The sequence below is a fragment of the Lampris incognitus genome, chromosome 8 (assembly GCF_029633865.1).
Source record: "Lampris incognitus isolate fLamInc1 chromosome 8, fLamInc1.hap2, whole genome shotgun sequence".
Lineage (NCBI taxonomy): Eukaryota > Metazoa > Chordata > Actinopteri > Lampriformes > Lampridae > Lampris > Lampris incognitus.
Window position 1 is genome coordinate 61,781,936 of NC_079218.1, and position 27,457 is coordinate 61,809,392.

At 46.7% G+C, this 27,457-nt stretch overlaps 1 protein-coding gene across 1 annotated transcript in view; it reads right to left on the reverse strand.

Annotated features, from left to right (window-relative positions):
* LOC130116468 (amyloid-beta A4 precursor protein-binding family B member 3-like) overlaps positions 1 to 27,457 on the reverse strand; it is a 142,173-nt gene that overhangs the window by 26,988 nt on the left and 87,728 nt on the right. The window contains exon 5 of the mRNA XM_056284373.1: positions 16,211 to 16,326. Within this exon, the coding sequence (XP_056140348.1) occupies positions 16,211 to 16,326 (116 nt within the window). The remainder of the gene's footprint in view (positions 1 to 16,210; positions 16,327 to 27,457) is intronic.

The following is a 27,457-nucleotide window of genomic DNA, read 5'->3' on the forward strand; positions in this document are numbered from 1 at the left end:
CAGACCGGAAATAACACAGTTCATCCACAACACCGGACCAGAAATAACACACAGTTCATCCCCAACACCAGACCAGAAATAACACACAGTTCATCCACAACACCAGACCAGAAATAACACACAGTTCATCCACAACACCAGACCAGAAAGAACACACAGTTCATCCACAACACCAGACCAGAAATAACACAGTTTATCCACAACACTGGACCAGAAATAATACACAGTTCATCCACAACACCAGACCAGAAATAACACAGTTCATCCACAACACCAGACCAGAAATAACACACAGTTCATCCACAACACCAGAACGGAAATAACACAGGTCATCCACAACACCAGACCGGAAAGAACACAGTTCATCCACAACACTGGACCAGAAATAACACAAAGTTCATCCACAACACCAGACCAGAAATAACACACAGTTCATCCACAACACCAGACCAGAAATAACACACTGTTCATCCACAACACCAGAACGGAAATAACACAGTTCATCCACAACACCAGACCGGAAAGAACACAGTTCATCCACAACACCGGACCGGAAATAACACAGTTCATCCACAACACCGGACCAGAAATAACACACAGTTCATCCACAACACCAGACCAGAAATAACACACAGTTCATCCACAACACCAGACCAGAAATAACACACAGTTCATCCACAACACCAGACCAGAAAGAACACACAGTTCATCCACAACACCAGACCAGAAATAACACAGTTCATCCACAACACTGGACCAGAAATAACACACAGTTCATCCACAACACCAGACCAGAAATAACACAGTTCATCCAAAACACCAGACCAGAAATAACACACAGTTCATCCACAACACCAGAACGGAAATAACACAGGTCATCCACAACACCAGACCGGAAAGAACACAGTTCATCCACAACACCAGACCGGAAATAACACAGTTCATCCACAACACCGGACCAGAAATAACACACAGTTCATCCACAACACCAGACCGGAAATAACACAGTTCATCCACAACACCAGACCGGAAATAACACAGTTCATCCACAACACCAGACCAGAAATAACACACAGTTCATCCACAACACCAGACCAGAAATAACACACAGTTCATCCACAACACCGGACCAGAAATATCACACAGTTCATCCACAACACCAGACCGGAAATAACACAGTTCATCGACAACACCAGACCGGAAATAACACACAGTTCATCCCCAACACCAGACCAGAAATAACACACAGTTCATCCACAACACCAGACCAGAAATAACACACAGTTCATCCACAACACCAGACCAGAAATAACACACAGTTCATCCACAACACCAGACCAGAAAGAACACACAGTTCATCCACAACACCAGACCAGAAATAACACAGTTCATCCACAACACTGGACCAGAAATAACACACAGTTCATCCACAACACCAGACCAGAAATAACACAGTTCATCCACAACACCAGATCAGAAATAACACACTGTTCATCCACAACACCAGAACGGAAATAACACAGTTCATCCACAACACCAGACCGGAAAGAACACAGTTCATCCACAACACCAGACCGGAAATAACACAGTTCATCCACAACACCGGACCAGAAATAACACACAGTTCATCCCCAACACCAGACCAGAAATAACACACAGTTCATCCACAACACCAGACCAGAAATAACACACAGTTCATCCACAACACCAGACCAGAAAGAACACACAGTTCATCCACAACACCAGACCAGAAATAACACAGTTTATCCACAACACTGGACCAGAAATAATACACAGTTCATCCACAACACCAGACCAGAAATAACACAGTTCATCCACAACACCAGACCAGAAATAACACACAGTTCATCCACAACACCAGAACGGAAATAACACAGGTCATCCACAACACCAGACCGGAAAGAACACAGTTCATCCACAACACCAGACCGGAAATAACACAGTTCATCCACAACACCGGACCAGAAATAACACACAGTTCATCCACAACACCAGACCGGAAATAACACAGTTCATCCACAACACCAGACCGGAAATAACACAGTTCATCCACAACACCAGACCAGAAATAACACACAGTTCATCCACAACACCAGACCGGAAATAACACAGTTCATCCACAACACCAGGCCAGAAATAACACACAGTTCATCCACAACACCAGACCAGAAATAACACAGTTCATCCACAACACCGGACAAGAAATAACACACAGTTCATCCACAACACCAGAGCAGAAATAACACAGTTCATCCACAACACCAGACCAGAAATAACACAGTTCATCCACAACACCAGACCAGAAATAACACAGTTCATCCACAACACCAGACCAGAAATAACACAGTTCATCCACAACACCGGACAAGAAATAACACACAGTTCATCCACAACACCAGAGCAGAAATAACACAGTTCATCCACAACACCAGACCAGAAATAACACAGTTCATCCACAACACCAGACCAGAAATAACACAGTTCATCCACAACACCAGACCGGAAAGAACACAGTTCATCCACAACACCAGACCGGAAAGAACACAGTTCATCCACAACACCAGACCAGAAATAACACACAGTTCATCCACAACACCGGACCAGAAATATCACACAGTTCATCCACAACACCAGACCGGAAATAACACAGTTCATCGACAACACCAGACCGGAAATAACACACAGTTCATCCCCAACACCAGACCAGAAATAACACACAGTTCATCCACAACACCAGACCGGAAATAACACACAGTTCATCCACAACACCAGACCGGAAATAACACAGGTCATCCACAACACCAGACCGGAAATAACACACAGTTCGTCCACAACACCAGGCCAGAAATAACACACAGTTCATCCACAACACCAGACCAGAAATAACACACAGTTCATCCACAACACCAGACCAGAAATAACACCTCAGACCTCCAGGCTCTGACTGCACCTAGTGATAGGGTTAGTAGAGAGGTCCTTACCAGACCACCCGGCTCTGACTGGTCTTAGTGATAGGGTTAGTAGAGAGGTCTTTACCAGACCTCCAGGCTCTGACTGGTCTTAGTGATAGGGTTAGTAGAGAGGTCCTTACCAGACCTCCAGGCTCTGACCGCACTTAGTGATAGGGTTAGTAGAGAGGTCCTTACCAGACCTCCAGGCTCTGATCGCACCTAGTGATAGGGTTAGTAGAGAGGTCCTTACCAGACCTCCAGGCTCTGACCGCACCTAGTGATAGGGTTAGTAGAGAGGTCCTTACCAGACCTCCAGGCTCTGACTGCACCTAGTGATAGGGTTAGTAGAGAGGTCCTTGCCAGACTTAAAGTTATTCCAAACAGCAAATTCCACAACAGAAATTTGGACTGACAGGATTCAACGTCGAGCCAAACTGAGGCTGGGTCATATCTGAGCCAATCTGCTGTCACCCGGAGATGTGCTGCCCATTGATAGTCTCACATTTGGTACATCTAAGCCCCATCAGAGCCAGCCATTTGGAGTTTTGCCATTTTCAGTCGTGGCTTCGTTTTGCTCCAGATAAAGGAGCTAAGCCAGCCTTCGAGCATTTTCATAACCTAACTAGTGTAACCGGTTATTTTCTTGCCCGGTGCGGGATTCGATACGAGGTGTACCGCACCACAAGGCGACGTCACTAACCGCTCGGCTAAAGCGTTAGCTAGGGGCTAACGTGTCTTATCAGTAGTTTACAGTTGTCACCCTCTCCCGGAAGCGCGCCCCCGCGCTTTGTTCTTCCCGCGCTCCGAAGAGACTTCTGAGGATCTGCACACTTCCGGATCCCACCGCTGCCACCAGTGTAACCGGTTATTTTCTTGCCCGGTGCGGGATTCGATACGGGGTGTACTGCACCACAAGGCGACATCCCTAACCGCTCGGCTAAAGGGTCAGACCCGTTAGCTAGGGACTAACGTGTCTTATTAGTAGTTTACAATATTATATCTAATAAACTTGTTAGATAACAACACAGGGGTCATTTGATAAGCTTGTTAGATATCTAATAAGCTTGTTAGATAATAACACAGGGATCATTTGATAAGCTTATTAAATATCTAATAAGCTTGTTAGATAACACAGGGATCATTTGATAACCTTATTAGATAACAACATAGGGATCATTTGATAAGCTTGTTAGATATCTAATAAGCATGTTAGATAACAACACAGGGATCATTTGATGAGCTTGTTAGATATCTAATAAGCGTGTTAGATAATAACACAGGGATCATTTGATAAGCTTATTAGATATCTAATAAGCTTGTTAGATAACAACATAGGGATAATTTAATAAGCTTGTTAGATAACAACATAGGGATAATTTAATAAGCTTGTTAGATATCTAACAACATAGGGATAATTGAATAAGCTTGTAAGATATCTAACAAAATAGGGATCATTTAATAAGCTTGTTAGATAACAACATAGGGATCAATAAACCCAGCCACTGAGGAGCACAAGCCAGTGCATTCTTAGTGCTGGTCCCAAACCTGGATAAATGGGGAGGGTTGCATCAGGAAGGGCATCCGGTGTAAAATCTTTGCCGAATCAAATATGCGGATCATAAATAAGATTTCCATACCGGATCGGTTGAGTCCCGGGTTACCAACGACTGCCACTGGCACTGTTAACCAGCAGGGTGCCAGTGGAAACTATGCTACTGTTGGTCAAAGGAGAAGGCGAGGGGGAAGACATGTCCAGAGGCAGCTAGAGAGGAGGAAGGGTAGGCGTGTGGAGGTGAGAGTTGGAACTTTGAATGTTGGCACTATGACTGGTAAAGGGAGAGAGCTGGCTGACATGATGGAGAGAAGAAAGGTAGGCATACTGTGTGTGCAAGAGACCAGGTGGAAGGGGAGTAAGGCCAGGAATATCAGAGGTGGGTTCAAACTCTTCTACCATGGTGCAAATGGGAGGAGAAATGGGGTAGGGGTAATTCTGGAGAAAGAGTATGTGAAGAGTTTGCTGGAGGTGAAGAGAGTGTCAGACAGAGTGATGAGTATGAAGCTGGAAATCGAAGGTGTATTGCTGAATGTTATCAGCGCATATGCCCCGTAAGTTGGGTGTGAGATGGAAGAGAAAGAAGAATTCTGGAGTGAGTTGGACAATGTGGTGGAGAGGGTACCCAAGGGGGAGAGAGTGGTGATTGGAGTGGACTTCAATGGACATGTTGGTGAAGGGAACAGAGGTGATGGGAAGGTATGGAGTCAAGGAGAGAAATGTGGAAGGACAGATGGTGATTGATTTTGCGAAAAGGATGGAAATGGCTGAGGTGAATACATATTTCAAGAAGAGGGAGGAACACAGGGTGACATACAGGAGTGGAGGAACGTGCATACAGGTGGACTATATCTTATGTAGAAGGCGCCATCTAAAAGGGATTGGAGACTGCAAGGTGGTGACAGGGGAGAACGTAGCTAGGCAGCATCGGATGGTGGTCTGTAGGATGACTTTGGAGACCAAGAAGAGTAAGTGAGTGAAGACACAGCCGAAGATCAAATGGTGGAAGTTGAAGAAGGAAGACTGTTGTGGGGAGTTCAGGCAGGAGTTAAGACAGGCACTGGGTGGTAGTGCAGAGTTGCCAGATGGCTGGGCAACGACTGCAGAAATAGTGAGGGAGACAGCGAGGAAGGTACCTGGTGTGTCATCAGGACAGAGGAAGGAAGACAAGGAGACTTGGTGGTGGAATGAGGAAGTACAGCAAAGTATACAGAGGACGTGGTTGGCAAAGAAGAAGTGGGATAGTCAGAGAGATGAAGAAAGTAGACAGGAGTACAAGGAGATGCAGCGTAAAGCAAAGAGAGAGGTGGCAAAGGTAAAGGAAAAGGAGTATGGTGAGTTGTATGACAGGTTAGACACTAAGGAAGGAGAAAAGGACTTGTACCGATTGGCTAGACAGAGGGACCGAGCTGCAAAGGATGTGCAGCAGGTTAGGGCGATCAAGGATAGAGATGGAAATGTGCTGACAAGCGAGGAGAGTGTGCTAAGAAGGTGGAAGGAATACTTTGAGGGGTTGATGAATGAAGAAAATGAGAGAGAGAGAAGGTTGGATGATGTGGGGATAGTGAATCAGGAAGTGCAGTGGATTAGCAAGGAGGAAGTGAGGGCAGCTATGAAGAGGATGAAGAGTGGAAAGGAGGTTGGTCCTGGTGACATACCTGTGGAGGCATGGAGGTGTTTAGGAGAGATGGCAGTGGGGTTTTTAACTAGATTGTTTAACACAGTCTTGGAAAGTGAGAGGATGCCTGAGGAGTGGAGAAGAAGCATACTGGTACCGATTTTCAAGAACAAGGGTGATGTGCAGAACTGTAGCAACTACAGAGGTATAAAGTTGATCAGCCACAGCATGAAGATATAGGAAAGAGTAATAGAAGATAGGTTAAGAGGAGGAGAGGTGGTGATCTGCGAGCAGCAGTATGGTTTCATGCCAGGAAAGAGCACCACAGATGTGATGTTTGCTTTGAGAATGTTGATGGAGAAGTATAGAGGAGGCCAGAAAGAGTTGCATTGTGTCTTTGTAGATTTAGAAAGCATACGACAGGGTGCCGAGAGAGGAGGTGTGGTATTGTATGAGGAAGTCGGGAGTTGCAGAGAAGTATGTAGGAGTGGTGCAGGATATGTATGAGGGAGGTGTAGCAGTGGTGAGATGTGTGGTTGGAATGACAGATGGGGTCAAGGTGGAGGTGGGATTACATCAAGGATCGGCTCTGAGCCCTTTCTTGTTTGAAATGGTGATGGACAGGTTGATGGACAAGATCAGGCAGGAGTCTCCATGGACGATGATGTTCGCGGATGACATTGTGATCTGTAGCGAGAGTAGGGTGCAGGTGGAGGAGAGCCTGGAGAGGTGGAGGTATGCACCTGAGAGAAGAGGAATGGAAGTCAGTAGGAGCAAGACGGAATACCTATGCGTGAATGAGAGAGAGGACAGTGGAATGGTCAGGATGCAGGAGGGGAGGTGACGAAGGCGTATGAGTTTAAATACTTGGGGTCAACTGTCCAAAGTAACGGGGAGTGCAGTAGAGAAGTGAAGAAGAGAGTGCAGGCAGGGTGGAGTGGGTGGAGAAGAGTGTCAGGAGTGATTTGCGACAGAAGGGTACCAGCAAGAGTTAAAGGGAAGGTTTACAAGATTGTAGTGAGACCAGCTATGTTGTATGGTTTGGAGACAGTGGCACTGACGAAAAGACAGGGGGTGGAGCTGGAGGTGGCAGAGTTGAAGATGCTAAGATTTTCCCTGGGAGTAACAAAGGACAGGATTAGGAACGATTATATTAGAGGGACCACTCAAGTTGGACGGTTTGGACACAAAGCAAGAGAGGCAAGATTGAGATGGTTTGGACATGTGTGGAGGAGAGATGCTGGGTATATTGGGAGAAGAATGCTGAATATGGAGCTGCCAGGGAAGAGGAAATGAGGGAGGCCAAAGAGGAGGTTTATGGATGTGATGAGAGAGGACATGCAGGTGGCTGGTGTGACAGAGGAAGATGCAGAAGACAGGAAGAAATGGAAACTGATGATCTGCTGTGGCAACCCCTAACGGGAGCAGCCGAAAGTAGCAGTAGTTAGATATCTCATAAGCTTGTTAGATAACAACACAGGGATAATTTGCAGAGGGACGGTCATCTCTCTCTCTGAATGATGTCTTCTCCTTTCTCTTCTTCTGTGTGTGTGAATGCTGTGATGCGAGTCTCCCTTGTGTGCACGTGCAGTCTGTCCTCCTACCAGGTCTCAATGGTGATGGTGGTCGCCACCTGGACACTGCTCGGCATCCCCCTCATCACATTTTCATCTTATATATCTTATAGTAAATTCATATAATTCCGTTATCCTGTTTCAGTGTTGCATCTTTCTCTCACTCAGACATGCGACTCATTTTTTATTTTTGTCTCCATGGTGATGGTGGTCGCGTGGCTCGGGTCCTGGGCTGTTCCGGTGGCATCCTGACAGTGGTTGGCATCCTCTTCATCATGTTCTTCATACATGTTATAATTCCGCTATAACTGTGTTATCCTCTTTCAGTGTTGTGTTGTGTAAATTGTGTAAACACAACATCATGTGACGTTGTGCGTCTTGGGAGAGAGATCCTCCTCTGTTGCTCTCCCTGAGGATTCTTCCTGTTTGTTCTCCCTGTTAAAGGTTTTTAGGGAGTTGTTCCTTATACGATGTGAGGGTCTAAGGACAGGATGTTGTGTTGCTGTAAAGCCCCTAAAGCACATTTGTAATTTGTAATACTGGGCTACACAAATAAAACTCACTTGACTTGACTTTCCCCACATGCACTGACAACTTCAACCTGTTCTGGGAGCAAAGAAGCCATTTCAGATTGGACAGGTTCATTTAAAAAGAGTGGGGGTCCACATGCTTACTGCCAACTTAACCTATGGCCTCCAGCACCCCTCCACTGGTATTTGGAAAGGGTCAGGAAAATCTGGGAAAAGTTGAACAATCTTTCCTACCCAGGACACCAAGGACAACACCACGGATAAATCACCTCTCAGAGATATCTCACACAAGCACAGGATGTAGATAAAGGGATGGAGAAGATGGTACCGTGTGGCACCACCAGTTCCTGCTTATCCAAACAAACCAAGGGCAATCTCCCTGCAGTTAGCGTTACAGGGCCTCTTGACTACTAGGACCAACTGTGTCCTTACCGCACCCCCCTTCAAGCTCATTCCTCCGTCTGCTTACTGGGTATGGACACACTGATCCTGATCCAGCCCGCCCCAGACAGCGAGGAGCAGCTGCAAGTAAAGGAGCTGGGCCTGAGAGTAGGAACATTGTATGCTGGCCTGATTAGGACGGCCAGGGAGTCTGTGTACGCCGGCCTGATTAGGACGGCCTTGGAGCAGGAACGACACCTGCAAAACAACACGAGGAAAACGTAATCGACAATGACGATGGGAAACCAAAAAAGAAGATCACGCCTGTCTCCGAAAAGCACCACGCCTTGTTGTTTTAGTATATATCACTATGTGTTTCTGTTATTTGGCAGACGACTCCCGGTTGCACCGAGGGTACGTCTCCAGCGCTGCAGCATTACCTGTGAACTATTTGTTGTATGCCAAATAAACCATCATGAACCAGCAAGAAGCCGTCTGACTTCTTATTTGCCTATGTCGACCTGAATCAAAGAACCGGGCGAGCCTTCTGCAAAAGATAAGACTCAACACAAGCTCTGCAATTCCTGTTTTGACCAGCTTCAGGAAGAACAAAGTGTACTCAAAGCGCAGACCTACTTTATGAAATCTGACTCCACTTGTATGCCAGCAGCCACACTACTACTACTACTATTACTACTACTTTTGGCTCCTCCCGTTAGGGGACGCCACAGCGGATCATCTGTGTCTATCTCTTCCTGTCCTCTGCCTCTGTCACACCAGCCACCTGCATGTCCTCCCTCACCACATCTATAGACCTCCTCTTTGGCCTTCCTCTTCTCCTCTTCCCTGGCAGCTCCATATTCAGCATCCTTCTCCCAATATACCCAGCATCTCTCCTCCACACACGTCCAAGCCATCTCCATCTTGTCTCTCTTGCTTTGTCTCCAAACCGTCCAACCTGAGCTGTCCTTCTAATATACTCATTCCTCATCCTGTCCTTCTTCATCACTCCCAGTGAAAATCTTAGTATCTTCAACTCTGCCACCTCCAGCTCCACCTCCTGTCTTTTTGTCAGTGCCACAGTACGCCAGCAGCCACAGACTGTCACGAGAAAAAAAGTGCACAGATAATACTTATACATCGGCTTAGAGATGGAGTTATGTGCAGAGACATGAATTGTAAACATGAGGCATTGGAGAGATCTCTGCTGCATGGAAGATGATATTGTCAGTGCTGTGTATGATGGTAGTAAGCCCTGCTATAAGTACAAAAATAAGACTCACAACATAAGGCCTGGTTGGAACAAGTATGTAGCTGGGTATCACGAAGAAGCCCGTGAAGCCTTTAAATCATGGGCTATGGCAGGCAGACCCAGACAAGGGCCTGAGCTTGAACACAAGAAGCTCACTAATGCAAGATACAAGCATGCCATTTGCTTCATCTGTAAAAATGAGCAAGCCATGAGGGCAGATTCCATGGCTAAGAGGCTGCTAGGAAATGATCCTGCTAATTTTTGGAAAGAAGTGAGAGTTCTTGGGGCGCCCGGGTAGCGTAGCGGTCTATTTCGTTGCTTACCAACACGAGATCGCCAGGTCGAATCCCCATGTTACCTCCGGCTTGGTTGGGCGTCCCTACAGACACAACTGGCTGTGTCTGCGGGTGGGAAGTCAGATGTGGGTATTTGTCCTGGTCGCTGCACTAGCGCCTCCTCTGGTTGGTCGGGGCGCTCCCCGGATTGGCAGAGAGGGGGTGGAGCAGAGACCAGGATGGCTGGGGGTAATTGGCCAGGTACAATTGGGGACAAAATGGGGGAAAATTGAAAAAAAAAAGTGAGAGTTCTCAACATCTGTAAAACATCTCTACCATGCACTGTTGATGGTATCTCCGGTACAGACCATACTGCTGAGTTATGGCAACAGGATTATAGGACCTTATTCAACTGTGTCCACAGTGATCTGTATAAGGGGGGCAATATTGAGAGTTCAATGGTGATCATGTTACACGAGGTGTACCAAGTTATACACAAGCTGTCTGTTAACAAGGCAAGTGGCTTAGACCATATTACTGCTGAACACCTTAAATATGCCAGTCTGAGGATAGCTCCTCTCCTTGCTATCTGTTTTACTGGCTTTATGGTCCATGGCTTGTTACCAGACTCAGTGTTGTCTGTACTGTTAGTGCCAGTCATTAAGGACAAAGCTGGTATAGTATGCAGCCTAGATACCTACAGGCCTATAGCTCTACCCAGCATACTGCCAAAAGCCCTAGAAAGAATCCTGCTGGATAGAGTGCACGAATTTATCAACTCCACAGATAACCAGTTTGGTTTTTAAGCTAAACATGGCACTGACTTATGTATACATGCCTTAAAGGAAATGATTAAATACAGAGGTCAAAACTCATCGGTTCTTATGTGTTTTATTGATGCTTCTAAAGCTTTTGATCGTGTTAATCATAGAAAATTGAGGCAAAGAGGGGTGCCTAAATAGATTGTGAGAATCCTGGCTTACTGGTATGCCCACCAGACTATGCAAGTGAAATGGGGTAATAGCATTTCAGCCCCATTTGGGGACAGCAATGGTGTCAGACAAGGGGGAATTCTGTCTCCACTTCTCTACAATCTATATATTTGTCACAGCGAGGGCAGGAACAGGACCCAAATGCAGGCAGCGGAGACAAGCTGGGATAAAGCAAGGTTTTAATGAACGAGAGTACCTACAGAAATGAAGCAACAGGTACAAAAAACACACAAAACAAAGAAGGCATGAAGCATCAGGGCAACATGAGCTAACAATGGTAATGTTTATAATCCAACAAATGAGCCAGGGCGACCGGGGGGGGGGGGGATTTAAACCTGCTGGAGAGCCAATCGGGGAAATGGGGTCCCATTTATAACCATTGCGTATGCACAAAACGGAGCCTGAAGGAGGCGTACGCCACTTCACACACAAAATATGTGATCTATCAAAACAAAACTTGATGGGAGAATGTGTGCACCTGTATGTAAACTCTATGGCACACGCCATTTTTAGCTTTTGTGCGCACGTACACATGATTAAGTAAGGATCCTACGCACTGTTTTATAAGAGAGACTCCAGGTAAGCAGGGCAGGAACAGAAACGCCAATCAGGGAATGGGGAACAGGTGAGCAAAACAGGGGCAGGAACAGAAATGGAAAAACCGGGGAGTCTTCAAAATAAAACATGAACGGGTCCGCGGTGGAGTAGCGGTCTAAGCATCGGCTTTGTGTCGATGCAGTTGCCCACTGGAGACTGGGGTTCGCGCCCCGGTCTCGTCAGATCCGATTGGCCGGACTCCATGAAGCAGCAATAATTGGCAACGCTGTCTTCTGGAGGGGGGCGTAGTCGGCTTGTGTTCGTCACATGAATGTGTCTCTGTGTGTGTCGGAAAAAGCAGTGGTTCGGCCTGGATTCACCTTGTCACGGAAGTGGCGAGGCGTCTCATTCGAGACTGCCGGCCAGAGAGATGCAGTTGGCGAACGCATACAGTACGAGGGTGGGTGTTTGAACTAAAATAGGGATTGATTGGCCACTAAATTGGGAGAAAAGAGGGAAAAATCAGAAATAAATTTAAGAAAAAAACCCCATGAAAACAAAACCATGACAGGACCCACCCCCAAGGGACGGATTCCAGACGTCCCAAAAGAACGTACCAAGAGCACCCAGCAGGGTGGGGGGAGGGCTTCAGGACCAACTGGTCAGAATGGATGAATGGGGCCAGGGATCTCAGGCGGATGGCTTGAGGGCTGGACTGATGGATGCAACCGATCTGGAGAGTGACCAGGTGACATGGACAGGACAGCCGCTTGAGAGGCCAGCGACGTGGACAAGACAGCTGCGGCACCACTTGGGGCATCAGCAGGACCGCTTTGGGCACGAGTGTCAGTGGCCGGACCGCTTGGGGTGTGAGCATTGTCGGCCGGCCAGTCAGGGTGCGGGTATAGGAGGCGGGGCCACTGGCGACATGGGGAGCTGGGCCACTGACGACACGGGGAGCTTGAACACCGCAGGTACGGGAAGCTGGGCCACAATAAACTGGGCAGCTGGATACATGGGAAATGGGACCGCTGGGGACATAGGAAGCCAGGCCGCTTGAACATGGGAAGTCGAGAGCTGGAACTAGGCAATCTCGTAAACCCAAAGGTGGGTGGCGGGTTGAGATCAGGCCAGGCGTCAGCAAGGTCGGGTGGAGGCCCGGGAACAGGATCAGCCTGGATGTAAGCAGAGACAGTTGATGGCTCAGGAGCGGGAACAGGCTGGGTGTTGGCAGGGACAGGCCGACCACTCTGGAACAGGAAGGCTCTCCGTAGTGTAGCATGGGACAGCGGAGACGCTGTAGCATGGGGCAGCGGAGATGCTGTAGCACGGGGCAGCGGAGACGCTGTAGCACGGGACAGCAGAGACGCTGTGATGCTGGGCAGCGGAGACTCTGGGCGGCCTAGACTCTGGGACGCTGGGAAGCTGAGACTCTGGGAAAAAATGGGAGGTCGAAATGCCAGGGTTGGGAGGATCAGGAACAGCGCTACCGTGGCATTTCCACTGGAAAAAAGCCAGTTCTTGGGCACACTCAAGGCCCCGCTTCCAGATGGCAGTGAGGAGCTTAATGAAGTTTGGCTCTTTTCTGAGGAAAGTGTCTCTCAACACACCGAAATCCTCCCAAGTATACGGCAGGCTGAGCAGATCTGCTGGGTCCATATTTTGGTTGGGTTATACTGTCACAGCGAGAGCAGGAACAGGACCCAAATTCAGACAGTGGAGACAGACTGGGATAAAGCAAGGCTTTAATGAACGAGAGTACTTACAGAACTGAAGTGACAGGTGCAAAACCCCCCCAAAAAAACCCCCAAAGAAGGCATGAAGCACCAGGCCAACATGAGTTAACAAAGGTCATGTTTATAATCCGACACATGAACCAAGCCAACCAGGGGGAATATATACCTGCCAGAGAGCCAATCAGGGAAATGGTGAGCAGGGCAGGGCAGGGCAGGAACAGAAACGGCAAAAACTGGTGAGCCAAACTGGTGAGCCTTCAAAATAAAATATGAAAACAAAAACACAACCATGACAATATTGACGATTTGTCCAAGCAGTTGAAAGCGTGTAACACTGGGTGTATGATGGGTAATTGGTATTTGGTAATTGGTAATGGAGTGTTGTCATGATCTGCAGAACCAAAGAGGTCAATTACCTAAAATGTCCTGATTTTAAATTGTCCGATAATAATCTCGGGGTGTGTAATAAGGTGAAATATCTTGGACATTATATTACTGACCAAATGACAGACGATGATGATATTTATAGACAACGCTGCTTGATGTCTGCACAAGCAAACACTGTCACACAAGTTTGGTATGTGTTCAGTTAGTGTGCCGATGTGTCTGTTCAGAGCATATTGTACAACACTCTATACTGCCCTTATGTGGTCAACCTACATATTGTGCACCACTTTATACTGCCCCCCTGTTGTCACACTACATATTGTACACCACTTTATACGGCACACCTGTGCTCAAACTACATATTGTAGCGAATTTGGGGGGCAGTCCGGGAGACCGTCGCCACAGCCGGGACGCGAACCCGTGTCTCCCGCTCCGTTAACCAGTCGACTAAAGGGTCCGACCCATTAGTCAAGGACCAACGTGTCTACTTATCCATGCACGTTACAGTATTGTACACCACTTTATACTGCACCCCTGTGCTCAAACTAGAACAAAACAAGCTTACAGAGGGTTCAAGTAGCTTATAATGATGCTATGAGAATACTAGTAAAAAGACCTAGATGGTGCAGTGCAAGTGGTAATGGAAACGGACGATCCGCTGTGGCGATCCCTACTACCCCTACTACTACCTAAGTAGTAGTAGGGGTAGTAGTAGATGGTGTAGTGCAAGTAAAATGTCTGTGGCTGCAGGAGTCAGTACCTTTCAGACTCTTCTGAGAAATCTCATGTATACATTTATTTGCCGGCTCAGTGACTCTGATAATGTAATCATCATGGATTTAACTAATATAAGATTCAGTACCACATGCTACCAGTCCCGGCAGTGGGACCACTGGTATAGCTGCCTTCTTATAAGACACCGATTTGTTGCTTTTATGTTATTTTATTGTGTTTACTCTGTGTATTGTCTTTTACCTATTTGTCTTTGTCTGTTATGGACCCTGAGTCTGCAGTAAAGTTTTGAGCTGCCTTGAATACTCTTAACACACTAAATTTAGCGTTGCTAAACCTCATGTGTTTGACAGGAAAAACTTTTTTTTGGGGGCCCCCCCTTTTTCTCCCCAATTGTATCCAGCTAATTACCCCAATCTTCTGAGCCATCCCGGTCGCTGCTCCACCCCCTCTACTGATCGGGGGAGGGCTGCAGACTACCACATGTCTCCTCCGATACATGTGGAGTCACCAGCCGCTTTTTTTCACCTGACAGTGAGGAGTTTCGCCAGGGGGACGTAGCGCGTTGGAGGATCACGCTAACCCCAACCGACCCAGAGGAGGCACTAATGCAGTGACTAGGACACATACCCACATCCAGCTTCCCACCCACAGACACGGCCAACTGTGTCTGTAGAGACGCCGGACCAAGCCGGAGGTAACATGGAATTCAAACCAGTAATCCCCGTGTTGGTAGGCAACTGAATAGACCGCTATGCTACCCGGACGCCCGCGATGTGACACATGTTTAATGTATCCACCTGATATCACATTTGGTTCAAACTGATGTCAAAGTAGTCTATATAACACAATAAACGTAAAAGACATTGACACTGAAGAATTAAAATGATATGAGCAACAGATAGCTTACCTTAAACCTCAGTTAAACCCTGTAGCTTACCTTAAACCTCAGTTAAACCCTGTAGCTTACCTTAAACCTCAGTTAAACCCTGTTGGAGCAGGTTTAACTTAAACGTCAGATGAGGTGATCTCTAGAGGCAGTTAGGTCAATTCTATGAGAAACGGCAACTTGGTTTAGACTAAGCCTAGTTAAATGTCATATTAAATGATCCAAGAAAAGCATATAAAGGGAAAGTGAAATGGGGCCAAGAATGGACCCCTGAGGCACTCCACATGTATACATTGGAATGGAAGACAGCTTATCACCAATAGATGAAGAACATTTTCTATTAGATAAATAGCATCTCTGAAATATTCTCTGCACCATTACACTTTATTGCCTCTTATTCCGCTTCACCTTTATATAGTCAATCCTTGTGTATATATATCTGAAGTTTGTTGTGTTGTTGTGTTATTTTATGTTAAGTACACTGACAGCCATGAAACCGGAGTCTAAGTCCATGTTTTTGCCAACTTACATGGCCAATAAATCTGATTCTGATAAAATAAAATCCAGTTAAGAGTAGTCCCAGATATACTGATCCACTTTCTAAGTCTGACCTCAACAGTCAGCATGCATTAGGATGTCATTTAGTACTCAGAGAGGACTGCCAACTAACAGCAGCAGTAGCAGTAGTAGCACTGACAGTAATAGCATGTGTAGTAGTAGCACTAGTATTAGTATCTGTAGTAGTATTCTTAGCAGTGGTAGTAGTAATAGTGGTAGTAGTACCTCTCCCTTCCATATGGACAGCATAGAATCAGTGACGTGCATGATTACAGGTTCCCAATCATCTCGATCCGTAGAGTTCATGATGCTCTCGATAGCTCTGTTAAGAACTGCCATACCTATACGTAAGCATACAGACATATATAGTACATATGTGTGTGTCTTTATCCATTCCTATGCATACAAACATACATACACAGCTTTCTATCGATCAATATACAGTGTGTGTGTGTGTGTGTGTATATATATATATATATATATATATATATATATATATACACACACACACACACACACACGCCAGAGGAGGTTTCTATAAGACAACAGTGAAGCAGTGTTTCATCAAAAAACAAACAAAAAACATAACACACATATCACATAAAACACCTTTTTTCGATGCCAACATTTAATTAGTGTTACGGCCATGGGTGTGTCCGTGTCCGTATAGTTGTTTTGTGTTGCCTTTTTGTATCTAACCCTCACTCCGACTCTACATCCAGGTATCCGCCAGGTGCTCCTCATCACCTAATCAACAGCTCAACCAATCATCCAGTCCCCATCAGCTGCGCGGTCTCCCAGTTAAACCCCCACATGTGTTCAGTTTAGTGTAGTGTAGTTTGTGTGCTGTAGCTACTTTGTGTTTGTAATGTCTGGCCCGGTTTTGCTCAGGTTTGCATTTTGACTATTTTGGTTATGTTTAGCCCTTAATTTGTTTAGTTCTTCTGGGCAAGGGGCTCAAGGTAAGATGCCCACGGGCAAACACCCCATCACGTAGTAGATTAGCTCTGTTAGACTCACTAGCTTAGCAGCGGTTTTCACTTTTTGTCTTCAGCTTTGGTGCTTGTCGGCACTGTCAGGGGTGGGTTACTTTTGTTAGTAGTTTATTGTTTTGGCAACTGTTGGGTTCCCTTGTCCTGTCATGGTGTCAATAAATATTGATATTTTATTATATTTAAATGTTTATGTGTTGCACCCTCACCTCACTGTTACCCAGTACACTGACTGTTGCACCCTCTCCACACCGAGGGTCGTAACAATTAGAATGAATATTTCCTCTGCGAATCAAACAAACAAATGTGTCACTGTTAAAAAAAAGTGTCGTGGGTATTGTGCAACACAGCGCCCTCTTCAGGTGACACAGGGGAGTGTTCTGCTTCACTAACCCAGTGCAAGTGAATGTAAGTTGACGTAGTACCATACACGTTGTTGATTGGACAGTTATGGTTTATGACGCGTTTTAACGCCCACCCAGTGAAGCAGTGCTTCACCCAGTCTTTCCTCGACCTGAAAATGATTGACACCCGTCTAACCAATCAGAGAACACCAGTTCAGCCTTTCTGATCCTTGACTTGTTCTCCAATCTTCATCACACCTTTTGCTATTCGAAGCGCGGTGAAAGATAAGGCAAGAAAGATAAGGAAAGAGATTAGCCTAAGATAAATGAGTGGTTACTGTAGTAGCTTCTGCTGGTTCCTGTATATATCGTAGCGCTGGGGGGCACGCGCGCGCGCACACACATACGGGGACTTCTACACAAACACACACTCGCACATACGGGGACTTCGAGGTTTTTTTCTCTCCGAAGGATGGGTTGGGCATTGGGAGAGAGAGAGAGAGAGAGACAGAGAGAGAGACAGAGACAGAGAGAGAGACAGAGAGAAAGACAGAGAGAGAGAGAGACAGAGAGAGAGAAAGAGAGAGAGAGAGAGACAGAGAGAGAGAAAGAGAGAGAGAGAGACCTTTGACCTTTAACCAAGCCTTTAATGTTCCAATTCTTCAGTCACATCAAGATAACATCAACACAAAAACTCATATACATAGTGGAAAAACACAACAATCGCCATACACAGTAAAAACAAAGGATACACCTTCCCCCTAGTTCCCCTTTTTTCAAAGATTAAGAATAAGCACTTGGTCTTCCACTGTGCACAGCACATCCCCATGTCCCCACATAGAAATAAATCCTTCTAGGTTTGAACTAAGGTTGAAGAACATGAACTCTATTTTCAGCCGAGCAGCCACTAGACCCCTGAACATGAGCATGGCATCTGTGGACCCTGTGCCTTTCATCTTGTTCCTTCTGCTAAGCCAAATGCTCATTTTCGCCTGTCCTATCAAAAAATTAACCAAGGTGATACGTCTGCACTGTGCTGCCATGTACCTCGGACCAAAGACAAACAGGCTGTCCGCAAGAACCTCTCCTAAACCTCTGAGCCACCGCTGCAGTACAGAGAAAAGAGGGCCCAACCTGGGACCTCTGAGTCATAAGTGCTGTAGGGTTTCCTCATCATTGCAGAAAGAGTATTGACTCCCTACCCTAGGATCAAAGTGTGCCACATGTCTGTTCGTAGCCACAGCCCCGTGTACCACCCTCCACTGTAGATCCGCAGTGCGTTTCTCAATGGGGGGGTTTGTACAGGGACCTCCAGCTGCCCCTGGGGGATGAGCCTGGTGCCAACAAACTCAACCACCTCGACTCCTGCACACCGGCTAGTGATGTTCTGTTGAGAACCTTTACAGCGACTGCGTACAAGGCCTTCTGTGACGTGCTTGAGAGGTCATGTAGTTCCGGCGTTTTGAAGGACAGAATGGCCCCCTTCACTTCTTCCTGCTCCTCCACTGCCGCACGGACTGACAAAGATGGAAAGACAGGCAGCATAGCTGGCTGATCCTCTCCACACTCCGCTCCTAGTACCTCTTTGAAGAAGCCAGGAAGTGCACTGATCACTTCTCCCAACAATCTCTCCATCAAACGAAGATATTTAAAGCCAGTCTCTTGGCTCAAAATGCCCGCCGTCTTCCACTGTCCTCCTGATCTGAGACACACTAATTTCGTAAGTCCAGCTCTTATGAGGGATATCTGTACACTTAAGGAGCTGAGCATCCTGCAGTGTATCAGTGGGTTATGGAACAGTGGTTCCTCCCCGACACTGTCATAAAGCTGGGAGTAGTCCCTGTTGGTGCGCAAGACCGTTCTCCAAGCGCGGAGAACAGATTGATAGAAGAGTGTTGTCGTGAAATCCATGCCAGCCAGGTCCAGAAAGAACAGGTGTTTGTCATAGTTCAGGTTCATGACCCTCCAAAGCAACACAGACGCTGTTTCACTCCAAAGTCGCTGGTCATGGTATAAAAGGCGCTGCACAGTTTGAAGGCGAAAGGCCATGATGCGACTGCGGAGGTCAATCAGGCCCTGGCCTCCTTCCAGCACTGGTAGGAACAGTACAGCAGACTTGGTCCAGTGAAAGCCTCCCCAGAAGTAGTCCACTAGCGTCTTCTGTACTTCCCGTATGAGCGTGTCCGGAGGTTCTAAAACTGTAAACCGGTGCCAGAACATCGAGGCAATCAAGTTGTTAACAATCAAGACTCTCCCCCTATAGGACAACTGAGGCTGGATCCAAGTCCACCTAGACAATCGGGCACTGACCTTCTCGGTTAAACCCTCCCAGTTTTTGCTCAGGAAGCGGTCACTGCCTAGAAAGACACCTAGGCATTTTATCCCGTCTGTATTCCACTGCAGCCCCGCTGGTAATGTCGGCTTTTCTCTATTGTTCCACTCCCCCAGCAAGAGGCCCTCGGATTTTGACCAATTAACCTTTGCAGAGGAAGCTTGTTCGTATAAGGCCAATTTCTGTTTGAGAAATTGTACATTGTTTTGGGTTGTTATGAAAACCGTGACATCATCAGCGTATGCTGATAAGCTAACTGCAGTGGTGGTCTTCCCTGAAAAGGTTAGTCCTGGGAGCCCCTGCCTGAGCTGAAATAAAAGTGGTTCAATGGCCAGGGAGTACAGCATCCCAGATAAGGGACAACCCTGTCTGATACCTCTCCTAATAGAGACAGGTCGGCTGAGTCCACCTCCTACCTTCAACAGAACACTGGCTCCGGAATACAACAACTTAATCCAGTTAACAAATTTATCCCCAAAACCAAAACCTTTAAGTGTTTTGAACAGATAGCAATGATCTATCCTGTCAAAAGCCTTCTCTTGATCTAAGGAAAGCAGGCCAACATCCAGCTCCTGGAGCTTAGATATGGCAATAATGTCACGTATCAAAAAAAGATTATCCTTAATTGTACGGTCAGGAACACAGTACGTCTGGCTGTAATGTACAACCGTGTCCATACACTGTTTGAGTCTATTTGAAAAGCATTTTGCAATGATCTTATAGTCAGTACACAACAATGAAACTGGCCTCCAGTTTTGCAGTAGGCCAAGATCTCCCTTTTTTGGTAGCGGTGTCAGGACAGCCCTTCTACAACTCAAAGGTAGAGTTCCAGAGTTCAAACATTCTTTAAAAACATCGTATAAGTCTCGTCCAATTTGAGTCCAAAACGTCTTGTAGAACTCTGAAGGAAGTCCATCAACTCCAGAGGCTTTGCCACAGCTGAGCTGCTGAACTGCCGCAGACATCTCATCAAAGGAGACGGGGGACTCCAGCGAAGTCACCTGTGTTTCACCCAGCTGAGGCAGTTCCTCCAGTATCTCCCCCACACAGCCAGAGTCACAGGTCTCCGCACTGAACAGGCTGCTGTAGAAGTCTATGGCCAACTTCCTCATCTCTGATGGATCAGTTGTAATTGCCCCACTGGGAAGTTTGAGGTGCATCATCACATTGTTCTTTCTAATTTTCCTCTCGAGTTTAAAGAAAAAAGAAGTTGGAGCATCTATGTCTTTGATGGTGGCAAGTCGGGTCCTGATTAAAGCGCCCTTTTGCTCTCTCATGTGGGAACCTACCTAAAGCCTTCCTCCGACTTTCCAAAGTGCTGCTGTCACCATCATGTCCAATAATTACTTCGCCTTCTAATATCCTAATTTCTCTCTCTAATTCATCAAGACAAAGTTTCTCTACACCGAGAGTGTGTTGTTTGTATTGCTGACAGAAAATCCTAATTTGTGTTTTTCCTACCTCCCACCATCGAGCTAAGCTCTCAAAATCCTCCTTCCTCAGCCTCCAATGACTCCAGAAGTCAGAGAAGAACTGACAGAAGGCTTTATCCTGCGTTAGCCGCACATCGAAGTGCCAGTGGGAACAGTGTCGAAATTGAACTTGTAAAGAAAAATCTGCCACTACTAAATGGTGATCTGAAAATCCCACAGGTGATATCGTGGACTTAATCAACCTGTTGTTGTATGTTTGATTGAGGTAAATCCTGTCCAACCTGGCTGCCCTCACACTACCCTCCGCAGCTTTTACCCATGTGTACTGCCTAACTGTTGGATTAAGTGTCCTCCAAACATCCGTAAGGTCGTTTTCTGCAACCACAGTGGACAGAAAAGAAGCTGACGGTGGATGGGGCTCTTGAGTTTCTGTCAACTGTAGGGTGTGTAGTGCAATTCCAGTCCCCTCCCACCACTATGATTGAGCCACTATTAAATTGTTTGAGTTTATCCCTCAGTTTGCTAAACAATCTCAAGCGATCAGTGCCTGTATTATAAGCATACACATTTATAAACACAAAGGGTATTTCTTGGATTGTTGCCTTAACTACCTGGATCCTGCCCTGCTCCACTTCACATGTCAAAACATTTGTCAAAAGGAGGCGCTGCGAGAAAAGAACAGCTACACCTGCACTAAAGTTGGTACCATGGCTCAAAAAAGCCTGGCCTGCCCAACTCATTCCCCACTCTATCTCATTGTCTGCAGAGCTGTGTGTTTCCTGTAGGAAGAGCACATCTATGTTCTTAGCTCTAATCAGCTCAGCTACCACACCTCGCTTAACTCTATCTCGTCCTCCGTTAATATTTAGACTCCCTACTCGCAAACCGTTCATTAAAAAGAAGAGAGAAAAGGAAGGATAAGACAGTGAGAACTTTCCAAGAGAGAAAAAACCCCACCTTTTGTGTATCACATATATTTCAGTTTTGTAAATGTAAAGAAACCTTTCCTCGCTTTTCTTTCCTGAGTTTAGTCAGAATCTTCTTCAGACGAAACCTCTTCTGCTTACTGAGCTCTTCATATCCAGCTGTTTTTCTAAATTTCATAACAGAACTAACAAACCTGTCCACATCCGAGAAGAAATCTGTTACACCCACAGACTGTCTGCCATAGGTTTCGTCAAGGAAATCATTAATCTCTTTCAATGAGTATGACTGCTGATCATCTTGCGACACAATATCAGCAAACTGAGATAGGCTATCATCCTCTAACATGTCCTCATCTTCATTTCCAGCGTTTTCACAGTGTGACTCACCTGTTGCAGAGACCTGACTCAGCCTCGGCTGGGTGACTGTCTCCCGCTGGTTCTGTCTGTCCTTCGTCTCTGCATACATCTGCATCCTGTGCTTCAGTACCACTCAGATTACCATCATTTACAGTATTGCTGTCCTGCTCAGTTGTTACATTTCCTTCCGTACCAGGTTGCGGATCACCGGTTACGGTATCTCCTGCCGCCTGCTGCGCCGTTTGCGGGCTACCGCCCTCAGCGGCGCCTCCTGGCTGTGGCTCGCCTGTACTGCTGCCCGCTGTGGGCTCCCTGTGCGGGCAGGATAAGCGTTTGTGGCTGACATCGCCACACTCAAAACACTTCATGCTGCCAGAACTCGTGTACAAAGTGTAGAAGCCGTGTTCGTATTTAACCTTAAATGACACTTGTAGATGTTCTGAGGGATCATTTAAATACATGAAGGCCTGTCTCCGCAGGGAGGTAACATGCTGCAGTCTGGCGTCGCCACAACCCAGACGGACTGTTCTGAACCCGCCAGCAAACTTCCCGAAACGACCCAGTTCTTTCTCAATGAGCTCGTTCGGGATAAACGGAGGTACGCCTGACACGGTAACACGTGTCGACGGCACAAACAATGGAGAGACGGCTACAGACAGATCGTCCAGCACCAGGCCGCTCTCGACCAACAGGTGGACTAAACGCTCCTCTCGGAGAAAAGCCACCACGGCTTTGTTCATCCGAGAGCCGTAGGTGATGTTCTCATAACCGACCTGTTCTCCTGCAGCCAGGAGAACCTGTTCCACAGTGTACCGCGAGTCCACCACCACTCTAACCACGTGTCTGATAGACAGGGGAGGCGAGCCCTCACCGGGGAGGGACGCCATATTGCACACCGCCAACCTCCCACCAGCTACTCCGGTCACTTTCCAACAACCAACGACGAAGTAAAATTAAACTTCCCTCACTTCACCATGTAGAGAAGAAAAGAAAAGTGAAAGCAGTAGAGAACAAGTGAATTAATCCAAAAAACACGCTCAAGCTCATTCAACGCCCTCACTCACGCTGACGTACCCAACCTTCCCGCATGCAGTGCAGAGAGAGAGAGAGAGGGGGGGGGGGGACAGAGAGAAAGAGAGAGAGAGAGAGAGGGAGAGACAGAGAGAAAGAGAGAGAGAGAGAGAGAGAGAAAGAGAGAGAGAGACAGAGAGAGAGAGAAAGAGAGAGACAGAGAGAGAGAGAGAGAAAGAGAGAGAGAGAGACAGAGAGAAAGAGAGAAAGAGAAAGAGAGAGAGAGAGAAAGAGAGAGAGACACAAAGAGAGAAAGAGAGAGAGAGAGAAAGAGAGAGAGAGAGAAAGAGAGACAGAGAGAAAGAGAGAGAGAAAGAGAAAGAGAGAGAGAGACAGAGAGAAAGAGAGAGAGAGGCAGAGAGAGACAGAAAGAGAGAGAGAGAGAGAGAGAGAGAGAGAGAGAGAGAGAGAGAGAGAGAGAGAGAGAGAGAGAGAAAGGGACGTCAGTAGAGAAATAAAGTTGCAGTTGTTTTGCTGCCGAACTGAAATCTTCGTCTCCGTTTGTTGCCAGCACGCAAGGCTAAAGCATATTGTGAACATGATTAATTAATCTGTTCAGATCTTTCTTGTTCATCTTCATATTTGCATTTTTGATCTTGACCTCGTGTTGTAGCCCTGTACTGTAGGCTAACGTTAGTTGTTGCTAGCTAGCTACAAACCCCAATTCCAATGAAGTTGGGACGTTGTGTAAAAGGTGAATAAAAACAGAATACAATGATTTGCAAATCCTTTTCCACCTATATTCAGTTGAATACACTACAAAGACAAGATATTTAATGTTCAACCTGATAAACTTTATTGTTTTTTGCAAATATTCACTCATTCTGAATGTGATGCCTGCAACACGTTCCAAAGAAGCTGGGACAGGGGCAACAAAAGACGGGGAAAGTTGAGGAATGCTCAAAAACCACCTGTCTGGAACATTCCACAGATGAACAGGTTAACTGGAAACACGTGAGTGTCATGATTGGGTATAAAAGGAGCATCCCTGAAAGGCTCAGTCGTTCACAAGCAAGGATGGGGTGAGGGTCACCACATTGTGAACAACTGCGTGAGCAAATGGTCCAACAGTTTAAGAACAACGTTTCTCAACATACAACTGCAAGGAATTTAGGGTTTCATCATCTCCAGTCCATAATATCATCACAAGGTTCAGAGAATCCCGAGAAATCTCTGCACGTAAGCGGCAAGGCCCAAAACCAACACTGAATGTCCGTGACCTTCGACCCCTCAGGCAGCACTGCATTAAAAACCCACATCATTGTGTAAAGGATATGACCACGTGGGCTCAGGAGCACTTGGGAAAACCATGGTCAGTTAACACAGTTGGTCGCTACATCTACAAGTGCAAGTTAAAACTCTACCATGCAAAGCCAAAGCCATATATCAACACCACCCAGAAACGCTGCCTGCCGGCTTCTCTGGCCCGAGCTCATCTGAGATGGACTGACGCAAAGTGGACAAGTGTGCTGTGGTCTGACGAGTCCAAATTTCACATTGTTTTTGGACATCATGGACGTGGTGTCCCTCGGGCTAAAGAGGAAAAGGACCATCCAGATTGTTATCAGCGCAGAGTCCAAAAGCCAGCATCTGTGATGGTATGGGGGTGTGTTAGTGCCCATGGCATCATGGGTAACTTGCACATCTGTGAAGGCATCATTAATGCTGAAAGGTACATACAGGGTTTGGAGCAACATATGCTGCCATCCAAGTGACGTCTTTTTCAGGGACGTCCCTGCTTATTTCAGCAAGACAATGCCAAGCCACTGTCTGCACGTGTTACAACAGCGGGGGCTTCGTAGTAACAGAGTGCGGGTACTGGACTGGCCTGCCTGCAGTCCAGACCTGTCTCCCATTGCACATTTGTGGCGCATTATGAAGCGCACAATACGACAACGGAGACCCCAGACTGTTGAGCAACTGAAGTCGTACATCAGCAAGAATGGGAAAGAATTCCACCTACAAAGCTTCAACAATTAGTGTCCTCAGTTCCCAAACGCTTATTGAGTGTTGTTAAAAGGAAAGGTGGTGTAACACAGTGGTGAACATGCCCCTGTCCCAGCTTCTTTGGAACGTGTTGCAGGCATCACATTCACAATGAGGGAATATTTGCAAAAAAAACAATAAAGTTTATCAGTTTGAACATTAAATATCTTGTCTTTGTAGTGTATTCAGCTGAATATAGGTGGAAAAGGATTTGCACATCATTGTATTCTGTTTTTATTCACGTTTTACACAACGTCCCAACTTCACTGGAATTGGGGTTTGTACTAGCCTAGCTAGCTCCTGTCCTGTCTTTCACAATTTTTGCAAAGAAGAATTATGATGGATACAGACATTGTGGACCGGATCACACTTTCTCCTATGAGGAAAAACTAGGAGTGAAGGCACAGGAGAGACCAAAGCCCCCATCAAGTTGGTGCAGAGAGTGGGCTCGGTAAGTCGGAGTTTTAAGAGTTCTAGGTATGACAAGGTGGAGTAGCTACGGGGGGGGGGTGGTGCTAACAAAGCGCTTGTGTTGCTGGCGTGGCGTGATGTTTAAGTGTGCTGCTGCAGGAGATGGTGTTCTTCAGGTTGCAAGAGATGGACTTGAGGATCCACGACATGTTGATGGATCTGTTAAGCTTCATGAAAAACCAAAGCAGCGTGTCAGTGCAGCCGTGCAGTCGAGTCTGTTGGGAAATGTGAGGCTTGATACTCGCAAAGCATAACGACACAGTCCAGAAGACCCGTGGCATGGTGAAAAGGTTGACTGATTCGATGTCATTATTGGGTCGTCAGGAGCAGCATGTAGGGGGCATGATGAGAGTGGAAAGTGCGATAATAAGAGAAACTACAGAGAGACGGTACAAGTGTTAGCCCGCTATGGTGATGTTCTGGCTGCCCATCTGAAAGGTCCACCGTGTTTTCTGGGTCATGTAATAGCATACAAGAAGACCTGACTGAAGCATTGCTGCCATGGCTCAGCAGATAGAAGTGAGATTACCGCTGCGTCTTCTTTATCAGGGCGGACAGACGAGATGACCGATATGTCACGCAAAGCCCAGTCGTCCATCATTGTCTGCTATGAGGACGCTGTTGTAGGGTAATGTTATGCAGCCAACAGCTCCCCCTGGGGGCACTGATTGATGTATGCTTGCCTTGTGTAACATGCCTCAGTTGCGTTATGGGCACAGCCGGTGAATACACGTTACTAAGAGACACAGCCCGACTCTGTCTGTTATTTATATGCACCTACACTTGCAACATGGTGTCAGAAGCTGTATTGGAACCCAACGTGAGTCTTACGTTGCCTGTTGCTTGAACAGCGTGCGTTTATTGTTTTACTAAGTGTAGCTAGAAGTTTCAGTTAGCCTGCTAGCATTAGCATCGAGCCAAGACGATGGCTTCCAATATTCCGCCGCCGGAGCCCATGAAGATGACTGGGGATCTTCACAGCAACTGGGCTAGCTTCCATCAGAGTTTGAGGATTATTTGCTTGCGACCGGGATCGACAAGGCAGAGAAGCCGGTGCAGGCAGCGACGCTCCGGAGGCTAATGGGGAAGGAAGCCTCCATGTTTACGTGCACAACCTAGGACTCACAGCGGAAGAGCAGAAAGACGCCGGAGCGATACTCGACAAACTGGGGGAATAATACTTCACACCTACCAAAAACGTCATCTTTGAGAGGTATGTTTTTGGCAACCTTAAACAAGAGGAAGGAGAACCTGTGGATGCTTTTGTGACGAGACTGAGAGAAAAGGCTGCCACATGTGAATATGGAGCTATAAGAGACGAGCTTATAAGGGACAGGCTTGTTCTGGGAACAACTGATGAGGGCGCCAGACGACGCATGCTAAGAGAAAAGGAGGTGAAGTTGGAGGGAGCTATTGACATTTGCCGTGCAGCGGAGGTGTTGGGCAATAAGTTAAAATCCATGTCACTTAGCAGCTCTGTGACTGCGGAGAGCATCAATGTAGCACATGGACAGCGACCAGGACGGAGACCTACCAGCAGGCCATCCGAGCCCACCAACA